This window comes from Aethalodelphis obliquidens, unplaced genomic scaffold, assembly GCF_003676395.1.
Source record: "Aethalodelphis obliquidens isolate GAN/ISIS:26980383/991018 unplaced genomic scaffold, ASM367639v1 scaffold31, whole genome shotgun sequence".
In the NCBI taxonomy this organism is placed as follows: Eukaryota; Metazoa; Chordata; class Mammalia; order Artiodactyla; family Delphinidae; genus Aethalodelphis; species Aethalodelphis obliquidens.
Window position 1 is genome coordinate 20560390 of NW_020837975.1, and position 21232 is coordinate 20581621.

The 21232-nt window shown below is 39.2% G+C and overlaps 1 protein-coding gene across 1 annotated transcript in view; it reads right to left on the minus strand.

The window, feature by feature from the left end:
* Positions 1–21232, minus strand: part of PKHD1 (PKHD1 ciliary IPT domain containing fibrocystin/polyductin) — a 404235-nt gene that overhangs the window by 92500 nt on the left and 290503 nt on the right. The window contains exons 55-59 of the mRNA XM_027126840.1: positions 16533–16687; positions 15023–15175; positions 12345–13223; positions 11474–11642; positions 9680–9837 (exon numbers count right to left, since the gene is read on the minus strand). Coding sequence (XP_026982641.1) covers positions 9680–9837; positions 11474–11642; positions 12345–13223; positions 15023–15175; positions 16533–16687 — 1514 coding nt within the window. The remainder of the gene's footprint in view (positions 1–9679; positions 9838–11473; positions 11643–12344; positions 13224–15022; positions 15176–16532; positions 16688–21232) is intronic.

Consider the following 21232-nt stretch of genomic DNA (forward strand, 5'->3'; position numbering starts at 1 on the left):
ATAACTCTAAGGATATATAACCTCACCAAAATTTCCTGGTAATTATATATATTTTTTTCATCTTGAATCTGTATGAAATTTATTTTTATAAAGAGAAAGATATGAATTCCTAATTTTTTTCCCTGAGTGATTAGTCAAGTGCCTCAGTATCATTAATGAATAGTTTCTATTTTCCCATGATTTAAAATGTCATCTTTGTTATAAACTAAGTTCTTTAATGTATTTGGTTTCTATTTCTGACCTTTAAAAAAATTTTTGTTCCATCCACATATTTATTTCTAGGAGATTTTAATGATTGCATTCAGAATGTCACAAAATAGCATTAATTTTACACCTAGTGAGTGTGCAAATATATGGAGAAAAAAACTTTAAACTAAATCAAAGAATCTTTCAGATCCATAATATTGAAATGAAAAGGTTTCAGTCATGAACTTGCTTAGCACCTATCGGTAAGGCACAAGTGCTTTATTTATCGGTGGGACTGCCCAAATGTTTCCTTCCATTAAAATGCGTGTGCACACATACACGCATACACGCATACACACACACACACACACACACACACACACACACAATAATCAAACACATAGAAACCATCCATCTGTCTTAGGCATAAAACAAGCTAAAGTTTGAGCTTCTGCCTTCTAAATCTTTCAATAATTCTTGTACCAAAAGAATGAAAGCAGCATTGAAGGATTCCTCCATTATTAAAATTTTACGAATAAGACCACAGTTTACTATTCAATGAAGTCCTGGAAATAATCCAGGGGCAGAGGCTGGGGGAGGAAAGGCGAAAGAAAGACAAGAAAATGAAAAAGAGAAAGGAGAGAGCCAGTATATCATCATGGCAAAAAGTTAAGTAATTTCACTTAGTGACTGACATTCAAAAACAGCCCCTCTTGTGGAACACTGATGTTACTGCTTCTCATAAAACAAACCATAGATATGTGAATAGATTTCTCAATAAAGGATTATACCCTGAATAGTAAAATTCCCAGGCTCAGGAAACCTTGACACTTTATTTGGAGGACTGGATATTTAAACAGTAGTTTCTGCTAATGGCAGATAATCCCAGCTAGGCAAGCTTCTCTCTTTTACTGACCGAGTTATATGCCCAGAACCAATTAGGTGGTCTCCAGAATGGCTTCTAATTCTGTGGTTAGTTTCTAATTCTAGAAACCCAAGATGCATATGATGACCTATAAAAAGGACTTATAAAAGTGAAATTTATCAGAGACAAATACAGTCTAGCACATAGGTTTTAAAAAATCAGTTCTCTTTAATATTTATCCCTCCAGAACAAAGGAGGAAATACTCATCTGCATGTAGCTATTTAGGCCTTGAAAAATGACTAGTGCAACTGAAGAACTAAATTTTAAACTGTATAATTTATATAATTATATAATTTATAATTATAAATATATAATTTAAAGTGTAAAACTGATAATTTAGTTACAAAAAATGTTTAGGTATATTTGGAACAAATTGTACATGCATCTACTTTTCAATTGTAAAGTTTATGAAATCTAGATACAGATCAAATATTTCTTATGAAAATGTAGTTTCTGAATTGAGATATGCTGTAACTGTAAAATTCATGTGAAATTTTAAAGACTATGAAAAAAATACAAATATCTCAGTAATTTTGTACTGATTACATCTTCAAATAACTTTGAATATATTGGATTAAATAAAATATATTATTAATTAAATTTCATCTGTTTCTTTTTTCCCTTTTTTAACCTGGACACTAGAATATTTAAATTACACTTGTGGTTTGCATTATTATTTCTATTGGACAATGCTGTTCTGGATAGGCAATGCTCAGTTCTGGTTTCTACATTTTGGAAAAATCATCAACAATTGAAGAACATCAAAACAAGCCAGTTTAGAAAGTGAAAACCTGAAAAAAATCTGTCATATATTTCCTAACAGAAAAAAGTTTAGAATTTCTATGCTAGAAAAAGGTAACCGCTTTTGAATATGTAAAAAGATGCAATATGGAAAGAATTATTTATACTCTGTCACCAGAAAGCAGACTAGGTTAGTAGATAGAAATCATACAGGAAGATCCTAACAATTAAAATTATTCAAAATATATTAGGCAGTCTTGTAAGAGAATGAATTCCCACTTCCTGGGAAAGTTAACAATAGAGGCCATCCTCACATTGAATGGGAAGTGCAACTGATTGACCTTCAAGAAACCATCAAAATCAAAAATACTGTAATCTTATCATTTCGTTTCCAACTGGCATGTATTTCTGCAGGCTAATGGATTAATATGAGACAATATTCCCCAAAATGCATTCTGAACTACACTAATTCCAAGGAGTACTCATGCGTAGTGTGAAAATGTATTCTGTAGTCAAAAAGTTGGAGAAATACTGGATAACACAAAGTTGAACAGTTTTTGTTTTTAACTGCAGGACTTATCAGAACCTTTAACGTTTTAATTCATGTGATGAATCTCCAAAACGGGAATGGTCAGAGTTTTCAACATATATCTGGCCATGCATCACATTTTTCACAATCTCCTAAGATAAGTGAATGGGAAACACTCTTTAAAAATGCTAAAACAAATTGTACATTGAGTAAATCTACAAAACATTTTGTGAAACAGCTGATGGCAAACTTCAATTCTTGACTTTTTCACTCATTTAGTCACCCATTTATTCATTTATTCCCTCACTCAGTAAACATATACTGGGCACATATTATGTTCCAAAGATTGTACTAAAAATTCAAAGATGTTTGCCTTCAAGGTACTCAGTCTGGTGAGAAGGCAGGCTTGTAAAGTGATGGCTGTAGAGCATGAGATGAGCTATAATGGAATTGAGTGATAGATGAAACAAGGACATAAAGAGAGAGTCTCAACTGCATGTGGGAGCCAGGGGCATTCCATAGGAGAGCTATTACATTGCAACGCACAGGAAGCCCTGCATCTGCTCCTTCTAAACACAATTCTTTACTTGCCTCTTTCATATATGCCTTCTTTTCTTATCTACCTTGATGTTCTTTCTAGGTTACTCCAACAGTACACAGTGCTTTGCTCTCACTGGGTACTCGATAACTATTTGCCTAGGTTGGAAAAAAAAACAAAACCCTACATTAAGTCACTGGGGGAAAAGGAGAAGCTACAGAAAAATTACCACAATACACTTTTGATCTCATGACCAAAGCTTCTTCTCCATACAACTCTATTGCCATCACACAACCTTCAGTGGTTAATCCTGGCAAAATGCTTTTCTTGGATGTGACAGAGTCCATTTAGTTTGTCCATGAAAACTAATATATATACACATATATACTAGAAGAAGAGGAAGAAGAGGAACTAAATGAGGTTTTTGTGTGATTGTTATTACATTGTTTCTTAAGAATGTCATAGCAATCGACAGTTATTTTTTTTAAACCTAAACATCTATTTCCTACCATGTAAAGTGGAAATATGTGAATTACTCGGTTAAATATATCTCTGTACAGCACCCCACCAGATGATTCAGACCACACGATGATAATTACCTAGAAGTGGTTACAAGCCCAGACTTTGGAGTCAGACAAATACAGATTTAAATCTTGGTTCTGCACATTCTAGCTGCGGGACCATGAAAAATTAGTTAACTTTTCTAAACCCTTATTCCCTCAAATGCTGAAAGGGATAATAATTCCTACATGTTAAGGTTGTTGTAGGGATAAATGGGAATGTTTATAAGCCACTTAGCATAATGCGTGGCACATGGAATATGCCAGATAAATGGTAACTATTATTATTGCTAGTTGGGGTGGATAATTGCTGGAATAATTGCACAGTTTCAGTTTGCTTTGTTCTTCGTAGATAGAGCTTTGTGTGTGAGAAAAGCTGATAGATCTAAGAGAGCTTACCTTGGACAATGTAGTGAAAGAAGAAAGAAAAAGTCGAAGGAGGGTACTGTGTACAGTACAGCACAGTGTTAAAAACACGAGTTCAGTCCTGAATCTTCTATTAATTAGTTGTATGACTTGGGCAAGTTGCCTATGTGTCTCATCAGCTTCCACATCGATAAAATAGAGGGGACAAGAATATTTATCTCCTAGGATAGATCCTGTCCATGGCATTAAATGAGATCATTCATCTGAAGGTCTTAGCACAGAGTCAGAAACATACTCAACAAGTATTAGCTGTTAATGGAAGGGCTGAAGAGCAAGAGAATCACAGAAACAGGATGTCTAGATTGAAGAAAGGAAAGGGAAATTGCTCCTGTAGATATGCCTCTTTACATCACCCTTTACAAGTCACATAGGGAAATCATTCCAATTCACAGTACAGATTATTTAAAAATGCAATCAAATATTGTTATGCCCTTCACTGCCTGGAGACCAGACAAGTCGTGGAAGAGGGAGAGACTAAGGTGGAAGAAAGGTGCTCTTTGGGTCTTACAAAGCATCCCCGGAAGCTTTATCCTCCTCTGCTCAGGATAAAAATCCCTGCAGTCACATATCCCAAAGGTTCTAATATTTTCTGAGACTCCACTGTGCCTTTATATTTTAATACCCTGACATCTGGAATCCTAAAAGTCTAATGTTTAACCATAAATATCTGCTGAGATTAAAGAGCTATATACCAAGTTTCAATCTTTGGGGCCTATAATTGCTTGGGAAAAGAGAATGGTATTTCCCCCTCTAGCTAGAAGAAAAGACCTCTACAAGCACATATATTGGCAGACAAATTTTCTAACAACCGTTTCCTCTCTCCATTCTGTCCTCTCATTTTCTCCCTCCCTCTCCTTCTCCCATTTTATAATACCATGTTGCTGTCATTCCCAGGGCAAATGGGAAAAAAGAGAAGCCTGGAAAACTTAAAGAAAAGACACATTTCAAGACCTAGCAACAAACAGTTGAAAACATGCTGGCTGCTCTCTGTTAGGCAGCTGAGCACACGTCTCCACACTGAAACTTGAGTTTCCCCATTATTCAGTTACAAACCACTTCATCACTCTATGTGCTCACAGTCAAATGCCAGCTTTATTTTCTTTTTCACCAACCTCATCTTTTATTTTTGATTTGAGGCTAGTCACTTTTAAGATCTCCGTAATGGTTTACAACTTTCTTTCTCAAGAAGTGTCCAAGAAGTCACACCGTTTGAAAAATGTTTCTTACTCTTTCCTGGGAAAGAATGGGAAACTCTCACCTGCCCTGAAGGTGGATTTGGTCAGAAGTCCCAGTCAGACCACAGTACTTTGCTGGGCATGATGTTGAGGAAAGTGTGGGAAAAGCTTATCACGAGTTTATACTTTTAGTACAATGATTCAATATATAGTTTAAAAAATAAACTTAACATTGAACCCATTTTTATCCAGTGATATATTGTGAAAGTGATATGTTGAGGTCATTTAACTCACTTCAACACTAGGAAAAATAATCTGAATTTTTTAAAAAGGTTTAATATATTCTTATTATTAAAGACTTAATTTAGATTGTAAATACTCCTATGTCTTTTTAGTTAATGTTCTTTTCCCTTTCAGAAATATATCCAGTGTGTATATAAGCAAGTATGTTTATGTCTGCTGGTATTTGGCACAGAGAGCTTATTCTTGATTCTTCATGAGAAACTGAAACTGCCGGCTTTTTAAATTAAAAACATTAATTGTCTTCTTAACATCCTGTCTGTTTACTTCAAAGGGGGCGTATAACTCTATAACAGTGATTCTCAAACCTTAGCACAGCAGAATCACTTGAGGAGGACGTCTGTGTGTGTATGTGTACGTATGCGTGTGTGTGGATGTGTACGTGTGCGTGTGTGTGGGTGTGTATGTGTGTGTATTTGTGTGTGTGTGTGTGTGTATGTGTGTTTGTGTGTGTGTTAAATACAAAGGCTTGGGCTTCACACACCTATCGACTCATGCAAACGAATGTTTAATGTCCTGGGTGATTCTGATAATAAGCCAGCTTTGGGAGCCACTGTCCTAAGCACATCAAATTTACCTCCTAAATTGAAGAAGCAGAAAAAGGGCAGGAGAACGAGGGGGTTTTATGCTTTGTTTGTTTGTTTCAAAATTTCCAGTCTATTGAGAACCAACACATTTAAAATATAATGCAAATTATCAGACAAATTAGATATACAAAATGAAAGCCCTAAGTTTTGTTCATTAGATCCAACAGATGTACAATTACTGTCAAGTAGCTCTGGTTCTACAGGTGACATTTCTGTCATCACCTCACTGTGGACCGGCGCAGTCTGTGGGCAGCACAGGGTGGTGGACCACTCATGGAGTCCTGCGTCTGTTGGGCCCCCTCAACCCCAGCTTTCTAACTACACTGCCTACTCCCAGCCTCGCTCTCACCATGATCCATTCACTCCACAGCAGCTTGTACGATCTTTTCAGAAAGTGAATAAAATCCTAGCACCATCTTCCAACCCCATCTTACTAAATCACTCTGGCCTATAAAGGGGCTAAGCCCTGACTACCTGCAACTACGCCCCCTCTCATTAACTATACATCACTCCTATGGGTCTCTTGTCCACCCACCCCTCAGACACATTGAGGCCATTCTGGTGTCAGAGCCCCTGCTCTGGCTGGTCCCTCTCCCCGGAAAGCTCCTCCGTCTGCTCAGAGGAGTGATTCCTCGCTCCTCATTCAGGCCTCATTGAAATTGTAACTCTGTTTCTAATAGCAGCTCCCTTACACACACACACAACATCACACACTACATACACGCACACACACCTGAAGCTACCTCTCTAGTCCAAAACTCTGTTTTATTTTCTTCATACCTCTCATCACTATTGAAATATTTTTATTTATTTGTTTATAGATATAGATATATAGATATAATCTCCACTGGAACATAAGTTTGATGAAGGCAGGAATGTTATTCACAACTATAGTTCCCATCCTTAGAAAGGCACTGGTAGACTACAGATGGTCAAATGCATTTGCTGAATGAGTGAAAATGTCAACTTCAGCACAGCGCGTGCAAAAGGTGCTCAAGGGATGCTAGCTTCCATTACACCCCCTTTCTACTTTCTATATCACGGCTAAGAAATTGTAAAATGCCATTGAAACCAAAGCTCTGATTTCCTTCAGTCTTCTCCCAATAACATCAGTAGCCATATGTACAAAGTGGGCTGAGAGGTGATTCCATGCATTTGTAGACTGGGACAGACAGGAAATGAGTCAGAAGCCAGGGTGGAAAGCTCTAGTACTGATCTAGTCCTACCTAAATGGGATATTAATTTCAAGACTTTGTTTTTATAATTTTGGATTTTCGGATGATCAGATGCCTCCATCATCAAAAGAAATTCTCTCCAGAATAAAATGCAAATGGCTCTTAGAGGTTCTCCTGCCTGGGATTAGCTGCCTTGCACCCTGTTGCCATGCATGTTTCAAAGTTGGCTGCAAATGCGAACTTACAGATGAGTACAAAACAAAATTAACAGCTCACTTTTCCCCTGGCTACACACCCTGCATTACACAGATAGCAAAACCCACTGGCACAGTGTTCCCCATAGCTGATCCACGTGGATAATTTTTGCTCCCAACACCAAAGCATATGACAATACATTGGGACCTGTGGATATCTGTCTGAATTTTGCATGTGAACTTATATGTGCAAATAAAATTTGTATTTTTCAAATTAAAATAAACCTCAAAGGCAATGGACTCCAAACTGTTTGTTAATAAAATGGAGAAAGGCCAAAAGGGTGTGTTAAACTCAACGCCATTTGGAATAAATATAAGAGCTGGTTCCAGAGGCCTCCATTTTCATCTTTGCTGGCTGCTTCCACTGTTTTATAGATGACCATAGATTCTTGTCTTGAAGAGGAAAAATACAAAATAGACATTTATTCTCTTAAGATTAAATTTGTGCTTTTCTCCTCTACCATATTGTGGACAGAAACTGGAAAGTAGCATAAAACTATGGTTTAAAAAATGAGAAGGGACTTGAACTATGGAAGGAGGGATCTATTCCCATTTTGGAAGTCACAGGAAAACACTCCAATCCTGTTAGTACCCAGAAGGCACCATTTACTATGTACTGTCTCCTTCATGGCAAGAAGACACAGACTGTATTTGTAGTGCAATAAACAGTGGATTCTACTGTGGGAATCCTTACAGTTGGGACCTACAGCAACCTCATTTAAAATGTTATAAAGCTTTAAAACATCAGGAGTTTAAGGCAGTCCAGCCTACACACCTCCCAATATACCTTCAGCCTCCCACACGTATGCTCACAACTGTCCATGTGCTGAGAGTAAGTAGCATGTAATATTGTAATACCTATCAGAGTTTTACCATTGAATCATGTTTCATAACCAAGACAAAGAGTGGTAAAAAAATAAAATATACAGCTTTTCAACCAGCAGCAAATATGCTTGTGCCTAAACAGTATATTTATACCACATGGTAAGCACCGCCTAAGAATTCATTGACAGAATATTATTATTCACACCTGGAGTATTTGATGGACATTTTAGAGTTCCTGTTTGCAAGAGACATTTTCAATGTCACCCCATATCTTCCTGGCATTCACCTTCACATACCAAAGATGGCTGCTACAAAAACCTACCACTCCTTTCTGAGGAAGGTTTTTCCTTCCTCAGAAGGAAACCTTCCAGGAAACGTTTTTCCTGGCCTTGGGAAAGAGCATGATTGGCCTGTTCAGGGAAAGCCAAAGGGCTGGAGAGTTAGTGTACCCAGGAGCATCCCTCGGCCAATGAAGAGTAAGGTTTTGAAGTGTCAATATTTTAGCTTCTGCATGGCTTAGCTGGGACAACTGTGGGTCACGTCTCCAGGAGTCCCCACTTGGGGCATATTGAGTCTGAGATGCGAATTATACCTCCCAGTGGAGTCATTTGGTTATAACAGACTACAGTTCAGGGTGGAGTCTGGGCTGGAGATATAAATCCATCAGCAGTAAATGGTATTTCAACTTTGGACTTAGGAGCAAGATAGGAAGAAAAGATAGTCCTGGAATATTCAAAACTTCAAAAGAGAAAGGGAGACTAGAAAAGAAGTCTGAAAAGAGTCATCCAATGAAGTAGGAAGAAAGTTGGGATGTACCTGCAGCAGTTTCCACCTGAATAAAAATGTAAACTCAGAGTTACGTTGTTTGTAGAAGCAGAAAGACGATGATCTCTCCAGGGGTCCAGTTATAAAAACTGATAGCCCGATGGGCTTGTAAAAGCAAGAAGAATAAGAAGGGATTTTGATCATAGCCCCCAGGGACAATTAGAAGATGGAGAAAAGGAAGGCAAAAAGAAGGCATGCCATCTAGTCTACCACCCTATCCAGAGTGAGGGCATTTAGCTCTGGTGGAAGAGAAGGATTCAGAATCCAGAGGAACTGCTTCCAAGGCAGACACTGCGAAACGCTGAGCACAGAGAGTGCTGCTTCAGGCCCAAGAGACCAACCTAGTGAGAGGACCATTCTCTTCACCTGTGCACAGGTGGTATTGGGAGTCTGTACCTTTGACATGGACCACAGGCAATCTCATGGAGGGCAAAACAGTGCTATTGTGACATCCCTTAAGCATCCAACATTCCTGAGATAGAGGTGAGTTGAACAGCTTACTGGCACAGACGCCAACTCTATTGCTCAGTTCCTCTCCGGGATATGTTGTTCCCACTGGACCACACAGCCAAACCAGCTCCGTCCCATGCTTGTTCCCTCTACTGGAGACATTGAGTTCAGATAGAACTGACCTGTGTTGAAGAAGGATCCAGTCCATTCTGCTTCAATTTTAGGAAATACAGAAACTGGTGGAGGCAGACCCAGAGCTCTCCCATCCAGATCCTTAAAGAGATATTTTCTAGGACTTTCACAGTCAGATTCAGAGCAGACCAGTATTCCTAAATCTTTCCTGGGAAGATAGATAGAAAGCAACTCTCTCATTTCCATGATAAGCCACCAAAAGGAAACATATATTGGTAGTGCTGACGTTATGAAAAATAAATTCAATAAAATTTTATTATTACTAACGTGTTACCTAGATATGAAATAACACTCTATAGAAAATGTTATTTCTCAGTTATATGGTCAAGAGAAAAAGACAATTCTTATTAACCGAATATTCTGGATATCGAGTTATATAATCTTTACATAAATCACTAATTTTCTAAGATACAATAAAATGCCCCTAACTAATAATATTTATTAAACATGATGTGATCAATGCAATGTTCCAATGCAATGGAACTTTGGGGCCTTGCAGTATTTTAAGATTATCATTATAAATATCGATTATACTTGTACTGTACAAAAACAATGTAAAAAAAGATGGTCTCATGCAATAAATATCTATTGAAAACCTACTACTTGTACATTGGGGAATACAATGGTGATAAACATAGGCATCAGAATTTAGAGTCAAGCAGGGTATATAAAGAAGTTATTGGTTATAAATAAATAAGTTATTATTATTCAATTATAACACTGAATTATAGAGAATTTATTTTATTTCCTCTCATCTAACATTTTTAGGTACCATTAGTAATAATACTAAATATTTATTGCATGCCAACCATGTGTCAGGTATTAATAGTACAAATAATCAAATGCTAATATCGTTTAGCTTTATAACTATTTCATCCCATAGGTAAGAGTTGAACATAAAGAAGACTGGACAGTAGAAAAAAATGACAGAATAACACAAATTGTATACCTAATAATGTTTAGGTTCCAAAAACGGTTCAGGGATGGGCATCAAAAAGAGATTGGTGTTGGGCCAAACATATAAACTTTCTAATTAGGATGCTTTTCCTGATTCTTTTATTCCAACTAAAGAAGTTTTCCCAATGTTATAGGAAGGTAAAAATAACCTATTTTCCCTGCTCTGACTTTCCCACTCCCTCTTACAGCAAAAAAAAAAAAAAACAAAAAAAAATTCCTTGTCTAGTTTTCAGATTCTTGAATAAAACTCTCAGATCATATGTTCAAGAACAGTAGTTACGCCTGGTCTGAGAGCAAATATCTGTCTAAGCCATATGGTTCATTCTAGGGATTCCTAACAGCAGACATGGTCTCCTTCCCCACCAGTGCCTGCACAAGGACACCCAAGCCTCCTGCTGAAAACTAGTGACACCATACTCCATGGAAGGTTCAAGAATCAGGGTCAATTTTTTCCATTGATTTAGAAAACATCCCAAAGAAGTACCTCTAATAAAGATAAAACAATTAAACAATATCAATAAAACTTGCAATCCATCACTTCTGCCGCTTTTGTCTGCCAGAGGACATCACGTGGTGGATTCCAGATTCAAGGAAGAGAGAAACAGTCTCTTTCTCTTCAGTGAGAGAGACTGCAAAAATTGTATCTCAAAGGGCACAAATATAGGAGGGTAAAGAATTGGGACCAATCAATCTACCATATTTTTCTAGAAGGACTTATTTCTATTCCCATTGATGATTTTATCCTTGTTTAAAAAACATGTTGAGGTATTTGGAGAATTACCAAACCCTTCATAAATATGGCTTACTATAAATACCAAAACCGGTACCTGGTTTGTAAAGGAGGAAAGTAGAACTTGTTTTTATCTTTGATCTTTAGCATCCTGGTCCTCTCTGCCGTTATTAGAGGCACGATCCCAGTGTTCTCTGCATTGGACAGAATGCAGACATCTAGATCATCGCTATAGCAACTCTTCACAAAACCAGAAAAGGTCACATCTGAAAAAAAATGTTTACGGTATTACAACATTATATCATGTAAACTACCAACCACAAATACAGACTACGCAACTAAATATTCTTATACTAATGTATGTCCAGGACTAAGTTTAAGCTACTGTCCAGGGTAGTTCCAGGAGTTTACATAAATCTTGACTTAAAATATCTTTAATTCTTGAAGACATGGACATTGTATACAAAGTAGAAGAGCATTCCAACACATTGACATCTTAAGAGCAATACTTTCCATCAAAGGTTTGATCAAAATCCAGTGAGGAGTGAGTACAATAGTACAAAAGAGAGCTGACAGAAGATTCTCTGCGTAGGTTGTAGTATAATTGGATTAAATCCTGGCTGCCCCACCAACTACTTGACAACTTCACTGAGGCACTATTTCGACGTATCAATTTCCTCCTCTGTGTGACAGGAAAAGTAACACGTACCTAAGAGGTTAGGCATATAATCAAATGAAATATTTCCCTGGGAAAGCTCTTCAACAAGTATAGAGCGGTGACTTTTTAAAGAAATCACTCACTGTCATTATAAACTACCATTGTGGTTATCAATGCCCAGTAGATGGTCAATTGGACAGCAAGCACCAGACGACACTGTACGCTTTTGTTGATATAATTTCAAAATGCTGTTAAAGCTTCTATGCACAGATGTATGACACTACATTGCTTGGAAACCCAAACATCCCACCTTGAAGTTTCATGATGCCTGAAATTAAATGGCCACTCCTCACTTTGTGCCATGGCTCCTGAGGCCACCGATTTGGTTCCGAGGTGAATACAGGCCACAAAATACCAACTCGACCCCCTCTGGGATTGGAAGGAGCTCGATCAGGTGATGTCACGTTGGCAGAACGAGGCTTAACTCTATCCTGAATGCAGTCAAAAGATGAGCTAGTGGCCACGATGACTGAATTCCTAACCACAATCTGTAGATTTTCACTATAACACTGTGGGGCAGAAGACACATAAACTACTGCCAAAAGGCCAATAGTATTGTCGACCAGAGTGAGGTTCTCTATTTCCATGCCATGCTCCACATGGAGCATGGCACCGTAGTCAAAGTTCTTGAAAGCCAAGAAGCCAGAGATACTGGTACAGTTGTCAAGTCCAGTCTCCTTATAGAGATGAAGGCCGTGAAGACTTGAGTGGGCCACGTTGTCAGACCAAAGGGCTTCAGGAGAGGAGCACCTGTAGCCTCGGATGTGAAAGCCAAGTCTCTCGGATCCTGCCACAACGTTGCCATGGAGATGGATGTCCTTTGCCTGATTCACTTTGATTCCTGCCACCCAAATGGGAGACCAGGCTGACTGTGTCATCAGAACCACAAGGTTATTAGAGAGAGAATAGTCCTGACCCTCCAAATCAATGCCATGGCCAGCTGTGCTGAACACTACATTGTCATTTAAAACGATCCCCTGACTGGCAGCTGCACGAATGCCCCCACCACAGCTTTGGTGCAGAGTACAAGATATTATCCAGGATCCTGCCGACGTATCAGTGAGCTCGATGGAGGAATACAGTGGTGAGCCAAAGTTCTGAATTTCCACATTGAAAAGTTGAAGGATACCTGCAAGCAAAATGCATGTCATCAGGTACTTGCTTCTTCCCTACAAAAGGCAGAAGGATGGGGCTTCCCTGGTGACGCAGTGGTTGAGAGTCCGCCTGCCGATGCAGGGGACACGGGTTCGTGCCCTGGTCTGGGAAGATCCCATATGCCGCGGAGCGGCTGGGCCCGTGATCCATGGCTGCTGAGCCTGCGCGTCCGGAGCCTGCGCGTCCGGAGCCTGTGCTCCGCAACGGGAGAGGCCACAACAGTGAGAGGCCCGCGTACCGCGAGGATAAAATGTCTTTCTCACATAGATATTAGGATTAAATGAAACAAAGTAGGCATGGAAATCATCGTGGTTCCTAGTCCATAAGAAGCATCGAATACAGATTCTCTTTCCCTTCCCCAGGGATGATTTAAGAGCCCTGACCAGCAACCCAGAGGCTCAGGACTGAGCCAGCATTGCTGGTGGTTGGGCTCTGGCTTTGGTGCTCAGCTGTAAGAATCGGCCTTCTGTCCTGCTCTGGTGATGAGGTTCCAGCCTGGACTGCAGTTACCGTGGAAAGGGGCCCTGTCTTGCGCTCCCTCCCTAATTCTCTGTCTTCATAAACTGCAGGGTAGTTTTGGTTTTACACAACCACAACCGGGATTCAGCCTTTGTCTAGCCTTCCAGAGCAGGGTTCCTCCACCTCAACATGACTGACATTTTGGACCAGATAATCCTTTCTTGTGGGAGGCTGTCCTGTGCCTTATAGAATGTTGAGCAACTACTCGCTATATGCCAGAAGCTCCACCAAAGCTGTGACAAGCAAAAATGGCTCCAGATATTGTCAAATGTCCTTTGGCCAGGAGGGAAGAGCAAAATCACTTCTGTTGAGAACTGACGGAGCTGGAGCTTATGGAGAGAGAGCTTGTTCTAGGAACCAGAAATCGCGAACTTCGGACGCACAGGCTCAGCGGCCATGGCCCACGGGCCCAGCTGCTCCGCGGCATGTAGGATCTTCCCGGACCGGGGCACGAACCCGCGTCCCCTGCATTGGCAGGCGGACCCTCAACCACTGCGCCACCAGGGAAGCCCTCGAACTTTTGTTTTAAGATTCAAACATTGCTCTTTACTATACTGGTAAAGCAGATATACCCACAAAAAGTGTTCCGTGCTCAATATACTTGGGAAACCGTTAGATCCTTTGCTCCAGGCTTTCTCAGAGCCTTTATTACATTCGTGTACGCAGTGACTTTCTGAGATGGGGCTTTATTTGACTAGGAAACAACTTGGGAATCAATTTTAAGGAACCTAAGTTTAAGAAAAAGGTACTAATCAAATAACTTTGCAGCATTCCAGAAGAGCTAAAGCTTGAAAGAAATGAGAGAAATTTAACTGATCCCTAAAGCAGTCTAGAATATGGAAATCATTCTTATTTAAATTTACACTATTAATTTATAGCATGAGATGAGGCCTGCCATCAAATAGACCATGCTACTGGGAAAGAGTAATAGAAATACAGGAAAGAGATAAAATTCAATTGGTCATTAAATCATCTATAATTTCAAAGCAGAGGAAATTTCACATCTGCTGAAGTTTTTTTTTTTTTTTGAGGTAAAAATGTGCCTGTGTGCTGATAACTAGTATATTATTTTAACATCACACTGATAATTAAGCACAGATTAGTACTGAAAACGCATAGCTTCTCAGAGCACAGAGAAGCATCTATTTCAAATATTTTGTTTTATAAATGAAAATTCCCACCGTTGGAATTTCTGAGTGTCCCAGATGCATAGCCTCCAATTGGTAGTGCTTAGTAACTTAAAATTTCAGTTACCTGAAAATTCTTCCACGCTGGACTTCCTGAAGGACCCCACAAGTAGTCTCCCCCCGCATGATGTATCACCCTGGATTTGTATGTTTCGGGTCAGAAGTCCAACCTCTGAAGCCAAACGAATGTGTCGGCCATCCTCCATGACGTGGACACTTCCTGGGGCAACGGGAGTCGGGAAAGGAAAAAATTTTTAAAACCTATTTCGGAGATCGCCAGCTGGGGACCCAGCGAACCTGACAAATGAAAACACTCCTTTCCCCGCGGAAGTCCTCCCAACATTAAGGTCTGCTTTTCCTCGGGCGTCCTCCACAAACGTCGGCTGAGAAATGAAAAGCCCGTTCACTGGTCTCTCATTGGGATCAGAGTGAGCGTGTTTGAGCAAGAATTCATTTGTCCTCAATCACTATGGGTAGCGGGACAGGGATGTCAGGGAAGACCGGTTCAATTAGTGGGGTCCCCGGCCTCCTTCCTTCAATTCCTCAGTGTGAGATTCCCGCCTTTGGTTGTGCATTGTTCCTGAACCTCTTTGAGAGAGTGAGGAATCGCAGATCCACTGAGGCAGTGATAGGACTGAAGCAGCAGCGGCAACGCCCTCTCCTGGCGGGTCTGGAACTCGTCACTCCCAGAAAGAGCCTCCCCAGTCTTGCTGGTTTGTTCCACTGCCCACCCCACTTTGCATTGTACGTTGTGTATTATAGGCAAGGATTGCTAACGATGTCTCTTTTCCCCGCCACTCTTTAGAAACAAAATCATCCTTAAAACCATGATTTAGAAATAGCTTTAGATACAGTCCTGCTGAAAGCATGTATTTCCCTCTCACATATCAGAGACAAGAAAGATATCCCCTAATCCCTTTATGTCCGTGTTTTTTATTTATTAGCTATATTTCCTGGGTTAAGTTTATTTATTAGGCTGAAGCGGGAAATATGGTTATTTATTATTTATAATGCAATATATTTTAAGTGTGTATACTGTATTAAAATATTCAGTACTTTTTTTTTCAAGAAAAAGGTATTTGGTTTTTATTTATTTATTTATATTTTGGGGCAGTAGTAGTAGTCAATTGATACAATGAACTTCATGTCAGGAAGGACACATTCCTAAGTATGGAAAAAGGAGTCATTATTTACAATGACTACCACATTCTAAGTGGCTGTGTGATTCAGTATGCCAGGAAATGAACTGGAAACTCATCTCCCATGAGATTTATTCTGGCTCAGCCATGAAAATACCCGGTGACCTTGAACAAGGTTCTTAACCCTTCTGCTTGCTTCTAGGCTTGCCATTATAAATAAAAAGTTTAAAAATTCCCTCACATCAAAGATTTTTTCTAATTAGGCAATAAAATTAATGAAGGGATGGAGATAAAGCCTTCTAAGGATGAGCCTAGGGCAGCAGTAAAATATTATCCATCCCCTCTGAACGCCGATCAGATCCAAGGTCCCAAGGCAGGTTGCTGAACACGTTTTTCTTGGCTCATTCACTTCCCTTAACTAACAAACCAAAGCCTTACCGACGTGCCGGTGTCTGAGCCGTTCATGGATGCTAACATGGTGGCCCCTGACTTCTTTCACAGTGAGGACCTCTGCTTCGTGAGGTTCATATGAAGAGGAACTAAGGACAATCTTGTCTTGGGGTCGCCAATCCACTGTGTTCTCTACTATAATTCTGTAACAGCATAAAGATGGAATCAGGTACACTGGCAGTACAACACAGATGACCTACTAAACTCCAGGGAGAAGAGGAAATCCACTGCAGACAACAATTCCCACCAGGGAGAGTAAAGTAGAAATATCAAGTCAAGACAGAGAAAAAAGGTCTTTGCAAAAAAATTAATGCCAATGGAGTTCATCTTCTGGCTGATATGTACACAATACAGGGTTAACAAAGATATTCTGTGGCCATGAAGTACCAGACAAAGCAACAAGAAAGGGTAAAAGTTCCAGAGTTTAGTATATGCCGTCTACATATGGTTTCCTAAAATGGAAATCGTCTTCCTCAATTGGGAAACAGTTTGAATAATAAAGGTATTTCAGAAGGGATCTTTTCTCAAATTTTCTGAAGACCTCTAATACCATTTTCAGACAATTAATCATCATGCATTAAGGCTCATACCTTCGCGGTCAAGCAGCACCAGTGTGAATCCTAGAGGTTCCACTTAGTAGCTGTGTGACCTTGAGAGGTCACGTAACTCTTTTGAGTTTCATATCTTCATTTGAAAAGTGACGATATTCTGAGCTTCCCTTCCCCATCTCTCTGTTATTGCGGGGACAAAGGTATGTATTCCCTGAGGGTGCTAAGTTCCAAGCATTGTGCTTTCATCACAATATGTAATAAGGCTTTTGTTCACTTTTGTTTTTTTAACTCACATTTAATAAAGTTTTTGTTCAATCGTTCCCTGCTGCCTAGCTTTTCCAGTGAATATATTTGCTTTATTCTCCATTTACAGCCATTACCAACTTCAATAGCGTACGTTTATATTAATGGCCTGCCTCTTTTGCTAATGTCCACACTTTAGCAAGTGTTGACAATAGAGTCTCCTCTACCAGTAAAGGTTCATCCAGGCAGCAGGTCCACGTGAAGGCCATTCAACCGAGCAATATATATTGTCCGCTCTAAGCAACAGTATGCACCAGACACTATCGTAGGTGCTAGAGACATAATGGTAAATAAAACATATGGCCTTTGTGTTAAAAAATGACAACTTAGATTTTGACTAGCAGACACCCTTAAAGAGTCTATTGTGTGAGTGGGGAATTCACAGATGTTTTGTACATAATATTAACACCAAAAAAGAAAGAAAGAAATTAAAGGGGGTCATTCTTGGGCCAATGATATGAATCTGTTATGAACCAAAGATTGTAATTAATTTAAATCTGTGTGCCTGAGGTTAGACAGAGAATAAGAGAGAGTAAAAAAGAGAGAAAAAAAGACAATTGTGGATGGTTGCAATTTTAATTAAAGAATTTAGAGTCTTTGTAAGACAGGATTTGCTGATTTGCTATTATATCCTAGAAAAGAGAAAAAGGAATTATTGAAATTATTATCCCAAACTTTATATTAAAAACATAAATGAACTTAAGTCAACCTTTTTCATGAAGACTTCCCAAACTTTACAGATTCATAAACATTTCTCTCTCCTCTATACTCCTGAAGCCTTGAGATTCTATATCTCATAAGGACATACACAGATGGCAAGGGAGCATGACCCTATGTCCACACAGCAACAGTGGTAACTTGAGAAAATTTTGATCCTCATATCAATAGACTAAAAAGTTTTGCTACTCAAGTATCAGTATTCAGTATTCCTTAAATTCCAATATCCACTCTTCCTATTTGCAGTCGTTGACTCTTATGGTTGCCCTTCAACCGTTTCAAGAAATCCTAGCTTGGGTTTCCCTGGTGGCGCAGTGGTTGGGAGTCCGCCTGCCGATGCAGGGGACACGGGTTCGTGCCCCGGTCCGGGGAGATCCCACATGCCGCGGAGCAGCTGGGCCTGTGAGCCGCTGAACCTGCGCGTCCGGAGCCTGTGCTCCGCAACGGGAGACGCCAGAACAGTGAGAGGCCTGTGTACCGCAAAAAGAAAAAAAAAAAATCCTAGCTTAAGGATTTGAATCCCAGCTTAAGGATTTGAATCCCAGCTCTATTTCATGTATCTGATTAATACTAATAAGAATCCTATAGCTACAGGGAAGAGGAGAGACCTGCTCGTTGTTCTCAGCAAAACACACCAAAACTAATAAATAAACAAAAAAATTAAGAGTTGTTTGCAACATAACTGGACCTAAATAGAAACCATATGAGAAGAGAGAGGAAACAATAATCACTGAAGAAGTCTCCTGAAAGATAACTTTTGAAAAGTATAAAGAAAATATCAGCAGTTTCCATTATTCTGGCATTAAATTTTACCTAGTATAGGGAAAATATAATACTTTTGGTCAAAAGAACATAATTACAAAGAATGAAAAGAAATATACTTCCAAATTTGATTTAAAAGTTTTTACCACTGTGTATAAACCATTCATATAGAAACACCTATAACTTAAATGAATTTAACTGAACTTTGGGGAGGTCTTAATGATAATAGCTGCACTTGACCACAGTCTCAGAGTGTCCAGATGCCAAAATGTTTTCCTCCAAGGAATAAGAGTGGCCATAGACTTCTGAACTCTAGTAATACTGAGGCTTTTTTTTTTTTTAAACTCCAGTTTAAACTTTCTTTTGTCAACTGTCGTTGAAATCTTCTGACACTCTCAGACCACACTGGACTATGTGAGGTGTTTAAGAAATCGAATCCTGTAATGATGCTGACGGTGACAACAAGAATAGCTGTCGTAGGTGTCAATTGTTTGTCTACCTGACCTCCTTTCTCCTTTGTTCCAGGAAATCCACCACATCTCTTCTGAGAACCGCTCTCCTCACCCACCACACTAAGTGGTCCTAGTGAGATCTGAGAATTGCAGTCTCACAAGCCTTTTACCAAAGGGTGAGCAAGGGATCCAACCTGTCTTTGTTGATCAAAATCCTTCCCCTTTTCCAGCTTTATGAGGTATAATCGAAAACTAAAATTGTAAGATATTTAAAGTGTAGAATATGATGATTTGATATACGTACCCATTGTGAAAGGATTTCCCCCATTGAACGAATTAATACATCTGTCACCTCACATATTCACCCCTTTCTTTTGTTGGGTGAGAACACTTAAGTTCTACTCTCTTAGCAAATTACACAGTACAGTGTTATCAACTGCAGTCACCTGGACTTTTGAATTGAAACTAAGGGGAAAGAGAAATGTCCTCCCTGGTGGTAAAGCTGGGAAGAGCCGACAGCTCTGGGTTCACGTGCACCCTATAGAACGTGGAAACCTCTTCAGCAGAACTAAATGAGGTTGAAATATAGAAACAGGAGAGGTGGACGGAGGGCCTGATGCAATCTCCCAAGTGATGAAGAAGGGTGGCTTTTACTTTTACTTTTGACTGAAAGAATCAGGATTCTTACAATACAATACAATAACTACGATAACTACCACGTCGTGAGGCTGACTTGGAGCCAGAAACCGGGCTAAGTTCTTTATCCACATTAATTTACTTAATCCTTATAACTACTCTATTAACCAGGCATTATTATTCTCATATTATAGAAAAAGAAACTGAGACTCAGAGAGAATACTTTACCCAAAATTACACATTTAGTTAATTGCATAATTAGAAGTATTTTAACCTGCCTGCACTAAAAGTCCAAGCTCATTTTCATTGTAGAAATCTATTGCTCTCCTCCCTTCCTAACTCACATGTCTTTTCCTAGCATGGAGACAATAGGCAATCTGAGATTAGCACCCACTAGTTCATTGGACCAGAAGGAATCATCTTCTTTTGGAGACTACAAAAGTGATCCTGAATTCCTGCTAATAAATGAATAAGGCCACCAGCTCTACGTTCTAACATTTGAACTAAATTTTTATAGTATAATAATGAGGTTTGAATAATGAGCCAAAAAATGAGAGTAGTTTTTGAAATTAAATTCAAGGTTCTAATTTATTAGACAAGATGCCATTGAGTCAACAGGCTCAACAAGCTCTGATTTCCAGAAAAGATACATCAATCCAGCGTAGCAGGCATTTATTGGAACTCTTCTTTATGTTCTGTTGTGTACTAGATGCTAAGTAATATACCAAATCAATAAAAAACACCAATATTTTCCTCTCCTATAGAAGCTGCTTGGAAGAACAGGAAATACATACCTGAAGCAGTTCAGTATCAATCACTAAGAAGCGTATTTAAATTAAAATTATAAATCAGAAAATCACATGGAATAGTGATTCAGACAGTGGGAAAATCATTGTGTGCTGGAGGGGAGATTGAATGCCTTGTACAAGATGTGATGGAATCTTTAAGGATCAGTAGGAAGTGTAAAGGTAAAGAGGAGATGCAAGGGTACTTTTGACCCTCTAATTGCATATATCAAATATTTAGTAAGCCAGTACAGAAGCTGTTATAGAAAACCACGTGGAAGCGCCAAAGTGAGAACGTAGCAGAAAGCAGACAAACAAGAAATATTCCAAACAAATGTATCCATAGAGCAGCCACTGCGGAAAATAGCACGGAGGTTCCTTAAAAACTAAAAATAGAGTTACCATATGACCCAGCAATCCCACTCCCAGGCATATATCCAGAAAAGACAAAAGTTCTAATTTGAAAAGATACACGCACCCCA